This window comes from Cryptosporidium andersoni (genome assembly GCF_001865355.1).
Source record: "Cryptosporidium andersoni isolate 30847 chromosome Unknown contig_6, whole genome shotgun sequence".
Classification (NCBI taxonomy): domain Eukaryota; phylum Apicomplexa; class Conoidasida; order Eucoccidiorida; family Cryptosporidiidae; genus Cryptosporidium; species Cryptosporidium andersoni.
The window spans coordinates 190,881-203,325 of NW_027122788.1; the positions used below are offsets into that span (position 1 = coordinate 190,881).

The 12,445-nt window shown below is 30.9% G+C and overlaps 7 protein-coding genes across 7 annotated transcripts; 3 read left to right on the forward strand and 4 right to left on the reverse strand.

The window, feature by feature from the left end:
* Window positions 1–252: 252 nt before the first annotated feature.
* Window positions 253–2,547, forward strand: cand_034170 (ATP-dependent DNA family protein; the record flags this gene model as incomplete). Its single annotated transcript, XM_067213643.1, has 1 exon — window positions 253–2,547. The coding sequence occupies one exon, from the start codon at window positions 253–255 to the stop codon at window positions 2,545–2,547; it is 2,295 nt and encodes a 764-aa protein (XP_067070205.1).
* Window positions 2,548–2,737: 190 nt separating this feature from the next.
* On the reverse strand, window positions 2,738–5,497 carry cand_034180 (uncharacterized protein; the record flags this gene model as incomplete). Its single annotated transcript, XM_067213644.1, has 1 exon — window positions 2,738–5,497. The coding sequence occupies one exon, from the start codon at window positions 5,495–5,497 to the stop codon at window positions 2,738–2,740; it is 2,760 nt and encodes a 919-aa protein (XP_067070206.1).
* Window positions 5,498–6,092: 595 nt separating this feature from the next.
* Window positions 6,093–6,587, reverse strand: cand_034190 (uncharacterized protein; the record flags this gene model as incomplete). Its single annotated transcript, XM_067213645.1, has 1 exon — window positions 6,093–6,587. The coding sequence occupies one exon, from the start codon at window positions 6,585–6,587 to the stop codon at window positions 6,093–6,095; it is 495 nt and encodes a 164-aa protein (XP_067070207.1).
* Window positions 6,588–6,890: 303 nt separating this feature from the next.
* On the forward strand, window positions 6,891–7,709 carry cand_034200 (CCR4-NOT transcription complex subunit 8 protein; the record flags this gene model as incomplete). The annotated part of the gene is made up of 1 exon (XM_067213646.1): window positions 6,891–7,709. One exon carries the CDS (start codon window positions 6,891–6,893, stop codon window positions 7,707–7,709), a length of 819 nt encoding a protein of 272 aa, XP_067070208.1.
* An 89-nt stretch (window positions 7,710–7,798) lies between these two features.
* On the reverse strand, window positions 7,799–8,833 carry cand_034210 (uncharacterized protein; the record flags this gene model as incomplete). The annotated part of the gene is made up of 1 exon (XM_067213647.1): window positions 7,799–8,833. The coding sequence occupies one exon, from the start codon at window positions 8,831–8,833 to the stop codon at window positions 7,799–7,801; it is 1,035 nt and encodes a 344-aa protein (XP_067070209.1).
* A 769-nt stretch (window positions 8,834–9,602) lies between these two features.
* On the reverse strand, window positions 9,603–10,475 carry cand_034220 (short chain dehydrogenase reductase family protein; the record flags this gene model as incomplete). Its single annotated transcript, XM_067213648.1, has 1 exon — window positions 9,603–10,475. One exon carries the CDS (start codon window positions 10,473–10,475, stop codon window positions 9,603–9,605), a length of 873 nt encoding a protein of 290 aa, XP_067070210.1.
* Window positions 10,476–10,846: 371 nt separating this feature from the next.
* cand_034230 (myristoyl-protein N-myristoyltransferase domain-containing protein) lies at window positions 10,847–12,331 on the forward strand (the record flags this gene model as incomplete). The annotated part of the gene is made up of 1 exon (XM_067213649.1): window positions 10,847–12,331. One exon carries the CDS (start codon window positions 10,847–10,849, stop codon window positions 12,329–12,331), a length of 1,485 nt encoding a protein of 494 aa, XP_067070211.1.
* Between the last annotated feature and the right edge of the window lie 114 nt (window positions 12,332–12,445).

The window sequence follows — 12,445 nt, forward strand, 5'->3', positions numbered from 1 at the left end:
ATTGTATAAATACAAGATAGGTAAGTTAGAAATGACAGGTATTAGTAAAAAAAGCATTACGCGCAATAAGGCGCCATATATCGCATGGATCTCCTTTTAATGGAGGTTACCCACTAGTAAATACTTAAGGGAATCAGATTTCAAATATTTTACATAATAGTGTTAGTGATGACAAAAGTAAGGTAGGATATAGAAGTTTCAAATATTTAGTCAATTTTTACTTTAACAGTAATATCAGTGATATTTACAATAATGCAAAATAAAGATTTTGTACAGGTCAGGAAATTGGACAAAAATTCAAGGCAAACTTCTTTAAGTGATTTTCTTATAAAGACCCCAAGTAATAAAATATACAATAATAAGGAAATTACTAAGAATAATGACCTCTGTATAAATAATCAATCAGATGAACTTGAAGAATACAGCGAATATGGAGTTGATCCAAATGACATTTTTAGCAAAAGAGATTCTAATGCTGAAGAACTTTTTAACTCATATTTAGCTAAGCGAAAAAAATTAAATAAGGATAATTACAGAACATCATATAATACTGAATCAAAAAAACTTTTAATTTCAGCTTTGGAGTGGTGCTTGAATTATATCAATTTCTCTAACTATCGAGAAGGTCAAAAAGAAGCAATACATGCTTTAGTGTGTGAACGTAGAGATGTAATGTTAGTCTTACCAACAGGTGGAGGTAAGTCTTTAGTTTATCAACTTCCATCACTGTTAAGAAAATATCAAAATGAGGTTGGACTATTACCAATATCATTAGGAATGGTTACCATAGTAATAAGCCCATTAATAGCATTAATAGAGGATCAAATAGAGTCTTTAAAAAAATGGAAGATCAGATCCAATGGATTAAGTTCAGCTATAATTCGGAGGGAAGCAGATGAAAGTGTTAATAAAGCTTTAACTAACTTGCATAAAGATTTGGAGAAACCAATTCCTGAAAATAACATAGTATTTATAACCCCAGAGAGTCTTGGTACAGAAAGAGTACTTGCATGTTTGGATATTTTACAGTCAAATGGAAATCTTTACTGTTTCGCAATTGATGAAGCTCACTGTATAAGTGAATGGGGTCATGATTTTAGAATGGCCTATAGGAGATTGCACTATATAAAAAAGTTATATCCAGATATTCCTATACTAGCTTGTACAGCAACAGCTTCACCTACAGTTCAAAGTGATATAATTAATTCCCTTAATTTAGATAATCCATTTATTTCTGTAAATTCATTTAATAGGCCAAATCTTCATTACACAACTCTTGATGTAGATAAGAATATTTTTCTTTCGAAATATAGGACTGAACATATTATACTTAATCTTATTCACTACTATAATAAATTATACGGACAAGTGGAACATAGTAAAGAAGACTTAAAAGGCAATTCTGCAGTTATTAAGAGTGGGATAACAGGAATAGTTTATGTAAACACTAGAAAGTTTGCAAGTAGTATTTCTGAATTTTTGAATAGCAATGGTATTAAGAGCTGTGCATATCATGCAGGGTTACCATTAAAATCTAGAACTAATATTCAACAACTTTGGCTTGGAGATGAGATTAATGTATTAGTTGGAACCATTGCATTTGGTATGGGAGTTCACAAGTCCAATGTTAGATATGTAATTCATGCATCTCTTCCAGATAGTATTGATGCTTACTACCAGCAAAGTGGCAGAGCTGGGAGAGATTCAAAAAGCTCTAGTGTTGTACTCTTGTACAGCTATAGAGATGTTAAGAGTTTGCGGTGTATAAAACGGAAGTCACTTCAATATTTGTACACTAAAAATCCAAAAAAGGCAGAGAAATGTTTAGAAATATTTAATGAAAATCTTAGGAAAATAGTTGAGTACTCAGAATGTCATGTTTTAAGTGAAGGCACATATTATTATGAAGGGGATTCTCAAACTGAAATTCAAGGATTTCAAGACCCAGTAAAATATGAGAAGTCTCTGAAACGTTATGGACAGTGTAGGCGAAAATATATCCTTAGTTATTTCGGTGAAGAATACAAGCATTTATCTTCTACTCCTTGTTGTGATGTATGTGATACTAAACTCCCAAATTACAAAGCAGATATTCTCTTGTTGTTTTCCATATCAAATAATATAAATCCTAAAAATGTAGGTACTTTTATAAAAAAGAAGAAAATATACTGGAACTCCGAAAAATTGATAAGTCAACCTAAAGATGATTACTCAGTTGATAAATACTGCTATAATTATGAGAATTTGGAAGATATTAATAATACACAGTATGAATATTTAGAAGAATCAAAGACATCAAGTTCCTTATATCGAAATAAATGCTTAAGTACAAATCCCGACATTCCAAAAGTCAATAACTCTCCATTTACTAGTGCAAAAAGTATACTAGACAAATCTATAGAGTATAGACAGGATCTTTCGTCGGCATTATCACTAAGAAACAAACTGAAGAGAAGTGGGAATAATTTATTACAAAGACTCAAAGCATTGGAAGAAGATGAAGAGTCACGTTCAAAAATTAAGAGAGCATTCGGACGGAATTTGTAAGGGTGGATACACAAATCCTTTTTATATATGAAGCAATTCCTACTAATTAATTACATTTTCCTCAGAGGTAGGATTAAATGTCACAATCCTTTTTCCTATTAAAAAGAAAAAAGTCCTTCACAGATTGTTCTAGATTGTTCTATGGGTAAACTAAAGGTCTCTAGCTATGAGTACTGCTTAACTTTTGAATTTATTCTTCATTATTCGGATTTTTCATCCCCTTCGGTTGCTTAAGAGCATCAGATAAAGATGGAAAATACTCTACAAAAGTACCGTGAGACGTTTTTGATAGACGTGAATTTGTGCCTCCAGCATCTGGAATGACACCGCTTGTTGTCTGACGGTGATCAGTATTTGGTGTCCACTTTGCATTGTTGGAATCACTCTGTGTATAGCTACGGGTATTTGTAGAATTTGAAACCTCGCTATTATCTCCAACAAAATTCAAGAAATCCCCGACATTCCTTGGTTTCCCTCGAAAATTGCTCTGATATGCATAGCTTTCATTCATATCACCTTTGTTACTTTTTATGTTATTAGATTGAAAATAGTAATTTGAATTATGACTATCTGGTCTTTTATGTGCAGAATTACGAATATTGCCACTTACATTATATGCTGGTTGCACCGTTCTTCCATGAATTCTATTATCCACATGTTTAAAACTTTGTCCCTTGCCAGAAATATTAGGTGAAGTGTTGGTGTAATTACTTGCATTACTCTTAATTTTATCATTGCTAACTGTTTCTACTGGGTTAGTAGCTTCAGAGGTATTGCATTCATCAGTTCTATTACTAAATGTTACACATTCATTCTTTTCAGTTCCAGCTAAAAGGTCATCTGTCTCTATTGCACTTCCACTGTTCTTATTAGTGTTGCTGTCATTTTTATTGTCATCATTAATATTAATTATCTTCTTACTTGAGTTAATTGATCTATTTGATTTGTTATTATTTGAAGATATGTTATTTGGTGAAGATATTCTTCGACTATTATTTCTATTATAGTTCATTTTTCTATTATGCAATCGTCCATGATGATTAGCATTACTTATATGAGTCATGTTGTCCTTTGCAATATAATTATTCTTAGTATTTGATATGTTTCTAGGCCCACCAAAGTGACCTGTAGGATGGTGAGGATGTGGGTGGTGACCACAATGTATAGATGGTACTGCCCCAAATAATGATGTTTGTGGAACACTCGCTATTACGGTAGGGATATTTGGACTTGCAGATGTATAGTAAGTACCATAAGGTGTTAAGTATGGTGGATTCAAAGGTGGAGGAGATATTACAATTGGATGGTTGTGCATAATTGGTGACTTGCCTTTAGTGTCAGTATTTAATTGGTTCTTCTTGTCACTTGACGAATCCTTTATATCTTCATTACTTCCAGTGGGTATATCGTATCCCTTGGTGGCTTTTATACAATTTGAATTGACTTCCCTCGAATCTACAGAATTAATCCTGAAATTGACTTCTCTATCTTCTCGTGAATCTTCCACATTGTCTGTTAAATTGGGAGGTGGTGGAGGTAGACTCTGTCCAGGTGCACATGTTGCTGAAAATGGAGGAATAGCTTGTCCTAGTGTTCCATATTGAATATAATAGGGTGAAGTAGATAAAGTTGCAATGTTTGTTATGTTTGTTTCACTTCCACTATACATTGTATAGGGACCAATAATATTAGTTGTATTCATATATGACATGCTATTTATATCTTTAGTAGGAGATGAAGAAATCTTGCAAGTATCATTAATGTTAGAGTTATTAATGATTAAAAAAGGTGATACTACTTGAGAAGGGTATAAATTCATTGGGTTATGCAAACTAATTGGATTTGATATGGGAGAATGCTTATGAAAGGTACCATTAATAGAAGAATGAGACAGGGAATTGTTGCCAGAGTTAAGGCTATTTATTTGATTTAATTTATTCTGATAAATATTTACATTACCATTTATATTATTTGGAGAGATCTTGTTCACAGTATTAGGTTTATGAGTTGACAATATAGATAGTAAACTACCAATTGGATGTTCTGACTTTACACCAACGCGTAGTAACTTATTACCAAGTTTCTGACTTCGCAGCCATAAAGCTACAGATGTCACTAAGTCTTCATTTATTAAAGTAACAAACCAAGTGTCATGGACCTCTTTCCTTATATTTACAATATATTTCTCCAGAATTTGTGAATTATTGTCAATATCAGTAAAATGAGGACATCTGGTTAGTAATGCACGTATATTATCCTCTGTAATATTAGGATCCAATTCTCTTAATATAAGGGTTGTTCTCTCAGTATGGAAAGTTGGTTTGATATAAATATTATCACAGTTCTCCTTTATATACTCCTTATCAAGAATATCTTTATATTTTGAGATGTCCTCTTTAGCTATTGTAATTTCCATGCCCTCACTATATATACATAGATCTAATAAAGATGAAGCTATAGAGCATTCAACTAATGTACACATAAATTTGCCTTCATCAATCTTCTTAGTCTCCTCATTTATCGTCATTTCTTCAATATCAACTGTTAATGTAGATAAGTTACTATCTCCTATCGCGCTAGAATTACAATTCAATTCATTCATACATGGTTCTGCAACTACATTACTTGAACTTGCATCTAATAATGGATCGTTAATATTATTCAATTGCTTCTTATTATCTGATGAGTTTAAGGTATCATGTATCAGATCCTGTTCGTCTGCATATCCATTATTACTTAATGCAAAGTACTTTAGTCCAAGACTTCGAAATCTCGGTAAGCTCAAGATAGAAGATAGTGAAATTGCCATCTTCTTAATATCAAATTTTCCCTGTAAAAGTATATCATTCAATATATTATTCCGGCTTAAAATCTTCTCCAGTGATATCTTAACTTCTTCAGAAGCTGTATTACCACTATCTTCTCTACCTTCTAATGTTATCTTCTCCATTATTTCACTACAACTCCTATTAATGGAATTTATCTTTAAAAGACTTTATTTATTAGGCAAATAGGCAAAATAAGTTACACTATAGAATTTCTCCTTAGTCCATATATGCAAATACATATATAAATATATATTCCAGATATATATATATATATATATATATGTCTGATTACACAAATAGGTTACAGATTGAACAATATTATCATTACCTTCAATGAACAACTTTTCTTATCTAAGGTTTTCTTTATTCTTACACCTTTTTCCTTTATTTGCTCTTTCTGTCTCTCTTATGTGTAGTATCCCTTTTATATATCTAATAGAATAGATAATTCCTCAATAGAATCAATAAACAAAAAGAGTTGAAACTGGGCAAATGTTAGTATCAAATGACCCCTTTCAAACTAGAAGACCATACAAATTTTTGTTATACCAATGAAGAGCAAATACTGTGCATCGCATCTTTTCTACGAGACGCCGAACACAAGTGTCAGGCGGTTTTTTTTTCTTTTTTTTTCTTGGGGGAGAATTTTCATTATTCATCACCAAGAGTAAAATAACCATTTTAAGTTCATTTATAAATACCCCTTCATAATTTTAGTTAATTCTGAATACCATCTGAATTATTATATATGAGGAAGTTGTCCAATTGATCTTTATCTCCATCTAAAACTCCATTATAATCAATAAATGTATCTATAATATCATCATTCTCTCCCAATACTTCATTCAATTTAGAAATATCAAGCATCGTGTCTTCTATCCCAACACTTAACTCATATTCATGTATATTTTGTTTTTGTTCCTTAATTATACTGGAACTAGTATTCTTGCAGTCTGTCACAGATATATATCCAGTTGAACACTTCTCATTAAACATAGTATATAATTCTTCAGCAACTAGCTTAAAAAATTCAGGTTTATGGGTAATCTCAGTAATCATTCCTTTTGATTTTTCAAATACTTTTTCATCAAATATGCCGTATGTATCCGCAATATCATTATTTAATTTCTGATTATCCAATATATCTGTAAACACAGAATCACTACATAATATATCTACATTTCTACTAGTTTTCTTGTTATCTTCTTCCATAAATATATTCTCATATGAAATTTTTGATATATTGGTATCGTGCACCTGATTAGAATCCAAAAATATATCACTCATTGAAACCTGAACAATCAAAAATTCCACTAAAGAAAAGGTTATGTGGTTATGTTTTACTTCAAACCACACAAGATATAAGTAAATAAATTGTTTATAAAATTCATATTGTATAAATATTCCATGAATAATTTTAAAGTTACATAAGGATAAGGTCTAGCGCTTGAGCTAGGACAAGAGGTTTCACCTCAATATTTTAATTGTTTTAACAGTTAGCAAGTTAATAATATAATGAATCCAAATGTATACCAGCAAGAATCCACTATATATGAAGTTTGGCAGCATAATATTAAAGATGCATTTGAATATATTTCACATATAATCGATGAATATCCATATGTAGCAATTGATACTGAATTTCCAGGTGTAGTTGTTCGTCCAACAAATAATATTTATGAATATTATTATCAAACAGTAAGGTGTAATGTTGACCTTCTTAAAGTTATCCAAATTGGAATGAGTTTCCGTAATAAGTACGGGTTATCACCAAGCTCTGTCGTTTCTACTTTTCAGTTTAATCTGAAATTTGATATGGATAATGATATATACTCACAGGAATCAATTCAATTTCTCCGTCATTCTGGTGTAGATTTTGATAAACACCAAGATCATGGTATTGATTTCTTTTATTTTGGTGAACTTATGTATGGGAGTGGCCTTATACTGAATCCTAAAATCAAATGGATTAGTTTCCATGGTTGTTATGATTTTGCTTATTTGATTAAAATATTAACATGTTCACCATTACCAGAAACTGAGAGTGAATTTATATCACTAGTTAATATGTTATTTCCATCTTTATACGATATAAAATTTGTACTAAAGCAGCTAACAAATCTGAACAACTTGACTTCTTTACAGAAGCTATCGGAGCATTTGCAGATACAAAGGATTGGAATTGCTCATCAAGCTGGTTCAGATGCTTTAATTACATGTTGCACTTTCTTTAAGTTATGTCAATTATATCTTAATTCCTGTATTGATGACGACAAATTTAAAGGACAAATCTATGGATTTGGATTAACATTACCTTCTATAGCTAAACATTAATACTTTTATTGAAATACATTATTAAGGTGACTTTTTTTTTTATATATTTATTAAGGTTGAAGATTTATTTGTATACTTTTTTATTATGACTATTGCCATGGAGTAAATACACTTAATACTTTTAATAATATAAACTCGTTGGATTTTCTAACAAATGAAAAACATGAATCTTGTGGGCTATAAACTTTTATAAAAATAAATACCAGAGTAGTTGATAAAAAAATAAATGTTACTACTGCAATCCATAATCTTGATACTGAGTATAAATCACTAAATCCAGTACTACTTATTAACTCACTAATGCTTGATGGGACAATGGGTAACAAATATAGATCTAATAATTCTTTCTTAGGTATTCCTTCTATAGATGATATGTATGGTGAATTCGATAACACACTACTACCATTGTTAATATGAGAATATTTGTCAATTAAATACTTCCTTTCTTCTGTTATGTTAACACTACTATTGGAATTTAAACTGACTATATTTTCACTAATAGAATCATTGTCTTTTAATAGTAAATACTGGCCAAGGTAGCTTTTTGGACATGGATTTTTCCCCTCCATTGTTTTATTAACAAATGAACATATTTCGTTTATCCCAGGACTACATCTCATCTGTAAAAAAATGGATGATATAATATAGTTGGGATTATTACATTGTAAAATATCATTAATTGTTGGTTTATATATACACTTTGCATTATATAAACGACAATTATTAACTAGTATTTGAGTATGGGGTAAAAACGATCTTTGGCATACATTTGCTGCCAATATATATATTATTCCAAATATACAAATTATACCAACTGATATTGTACATGCTGCTATTACAAAAGGTATATGTTTGACCAATGCTCCTAAAAGAGATGCCCACTTACCCAATGCCATAAAGTCAGTAGTTCTGTAATTTGCAAAATTATATAGTAATCGGGATAATACCCAGCTTAGTGCTGCTTGTATTGAACAAATACTTCCAAGAGCTATTATTGACGATGATATTATTGTCACCTGCCAAGGGGAACACGCAAATGTCATAAAATATCCACATTTAGTACCTTTACAGCCTATGCTTCGCTGTAAAAAAAACAAAATAAAACTTAGTAAGATAATCACCATGGATACAATACACAATCTTGCGAAATACCAGCCCATTCTGTAACTATATCTTCGTCTATTCCATGAAAATAAGAATTTATCTCTCCTTTTTTTAATCCACTTAAAGGGTCCCATCTCTTCTCATTGTATTTCAAATGACTTCTTTTCTCTTATCTTCTTTAGTAAAAGTTGTAGGGTTAGAATATCTGCAAATGTAACAATTTATACTCTTAGATGAAGTGTCTACCTGACTTTAGTTCAAACAACCTTAATTATTAATATTTAGATTAGTTGCATTCCCCTCTTGGAGATGGCGCCTACGGGAAAAAGTGACCCGACAGGGATTTGAACCCTGAACCGTCTGATCTGGAGTCAGACGCTCTACCGTTGGAGCTACCAGGTCAAGACATTACCCCCCTGGTCCTTTAGGATGCTTAGCTGAGTTTATCAGTTGGGAGAATTACAAATTTTGAAACATTTATTAGTGTTTTTTTTTTTTTTTACTTGTTTTTATACTTAAATGATATTCCTATTAACATAAATTGAAAATAGAGAAATATATTAAATAATATCCTAAAAGTAGTAAGTTACTACTTTGCAAATTTGTAAATGTTACCGATAATATATGCATGTGTACATGCATATACTAAATTAAACTATAATACTAACCCTGTATTATTTACAAATACAATTTTATAAAAAAATGAGCTATTATAAATATTTATTCCCTAATATTGGTTTACTAATAAGTTTATAGCTCTGTACACTTCATTAATTTTCATGGCTTATACTAGTTAAGTACATTCTCTTCAACCTCTGTTTGACTAGGAATTTCATTTGTATTACCCTTATTTATAGATAACCTTTGTATTCTGCTTGCCTTTGTAAATGGTGATCTCCAGGCTCCATCAATGTGAATTATCTCTCCTGTTAGGTACGACGATTTAATAGCAGTTTCTACAACAATCTGTGCAAATTCATCTGGATTCCCAAATCTACCCAAAGGGATTGAATCCAATAGCTTTGATGAATCATCATCTGTTATTGACTTCTTTATCATTGGAGTATCAAATATACCTGGGGCAATAGTAACTACACGTATACCCATTGGACCTAATTCTCTAGCTATTGGTAATGTAATTGAATTGATTGCACCCTTCGAAGCTATATAGCCCTGGTTATGAATAGATCCATCTCTTGCAACACTACTTGAGATTAGAACAATTACACCCTTTTCATCATCAGTATTTCTTGCTAGGTAAGGAGCTATGCAATGGATTGTATTGAGTGTACCAATAACATTAACTTTGACAACTTCTTCCCATATGTCTGGAATATCCCTATTATTATCTAGTATATTACCATCAACTTCCCTCTGTATTATAGGTGTTACACAATGTGTTATACCTGCACAGTGAATCAATATATCTACTCTTCCATACATATTAACTACTCTCTTCAAGGCTTCTTGAATTGATGAGAAATCAGTTAGATCAACTTTTTCAAAGTGTACATTAGATGGCTTAGATATTGAAGATTTTGGTATCTCACAATCAAATATACAGATAACTTTAATGTCATCTTGTATTAAACGTTGGATAACAGCTCTTCCCAGACCACTTAGACCACCCGTTATTATAGCTACACGACCTTCTAATATCATTATATTTAATAAGCTTAATATCCAATTATTCTCTACTAATAAGTATAAGATTGATTTTTTATCTGAAATCTACGAGGGAACCTGCGTGCAAAAAAAGTTCCATGTCATACTTTACAATATTAATCTAAACAAAATATAGGCGCCTAAGATCAATTATTAGATATTTTGTTAATGCAAAATGAGACAGGTAACAACATCAAGCGCCTCCTATTTAGAAACACTAAGCTCTAAAATAATAATACTAGCAAGTGGTGTTATTTACCACAAGAGAAGTATCCAAAGCCTGTCATAATTCTTGTATACAACAGTTACTAGATATAACTTTCAAATTTCTATTAAGAGGATCTCATCTAAAAGTAGAGTTGTTTTAGATGAGGGATACGTATGGAGATCATAGTACTACTAAATTTTCAGAAGATATGAAAGATAGAAATTTGGGACATCAGCAAACCTTTCAAAGTGATAATAGAAGTAAGGCTGATATTATTAATATTGCAAATCAGTCTTCACGTAAGCAAATTCAAAGTATGCTTCAAGAGATGAGTATCTGTGGTTTATTTAATCGTATGAAACCTCAATCTAAAGAACACAAATTTTGGAATACCCAGCCAGTTATACAGAACAATGAAAAGATTGAAAAGTTTGGACCTATTGAACTAGAACCTAATTTTTTTCGTAGAGAACCGTATAAGCTGCCTAATGGTTATATATGGCACTCATGTAATTTGAGTAATGTAGATACTAAGGATTTTCAAGATGTATACCAACTACTAGCTGATTTCTATATTGAAGATGATGATAGTCAATTTCGTTTCTTATACAGTAAGGAATTTCTACATTGGGCACTATGTATACCGGGGTACTACGAAGATTGGCACTTAGGTATAAAACTTGAAGAAAACAATAAATTAGTTGCCTTTATTTCAGCTATTCCAAATAAAGTACGTATTCACAACTCTAAGCTACTTGTTGTAATTGTCAACTACTTATGTATTCATAAAAAATTGAGATCAAAGCGATTAGCTCCAGTATTAGTGAAGGAAATTACAAGACGTGTTAGATGTAGAGGTATTTTCCAAGCAATTTACACTTGTGGAAAAGACTTGACAATGCCATTTGCAGCTTGTCAATACTGGCACCGATCTCTAAATCCAAAGAAGTTATATGAAATAGGTTTCTCACAATTAACTAGAAATATGACAATCAGCAGAGCTATCAAATTATATAGAGTACCAAGTGATCATGTGCTATCTGGATTTAGACCAGCAACTATTGATGATGCTCCTCAAATTTTGAAGTTATTTGAAGAATATCATTATAAATATAAAGATATTAGTGATGATAAATATAACAATTTAATTGATTATGATACTATCAATCATGATATAAGTTTAGCAACCAAAGCTTATGACACAATTAAGGATACTTCATTTGGAGATAAACTTATTATTCACCCAATCTTTGATCTTGAAATGATTAAACATATTTTTATTAATATTCCGGAAGTAATTACTTCTTATGTCCGTGTGAATCATGAGGGTAATATTACAGATCTGTTTAGTTTCTTCTGTATAAATTCAACAGTCCTCAATAATCCAAGACACAAGTTATTTAAAGCTGCTTATGGATTTTACAACATTGCCAATACTTGTACAATTACAGAGTTATATAATGAAGCTCTTATTATTGCTTATAAGCAGAAATATGACGTATTTAATGTGTTAGATATTCATAATAATTCCGAAATTCTCGATTCACTTAAATTTGTACGTGGTAGTGGTATGCTGAGATATTATATTTTTAATTGGCAAGTACCACTACTTAGTAGCAAAAATATATACATATATTTATTTTAACGATTCTAAACTGGTATTGTAAAATCTTATTGTTACATTAATAAGTATATTACTGTCAATAAATCTCAACAATGAATTAGGAAATTTGAAGTCCGCCCTTTATTTAAGAAATAG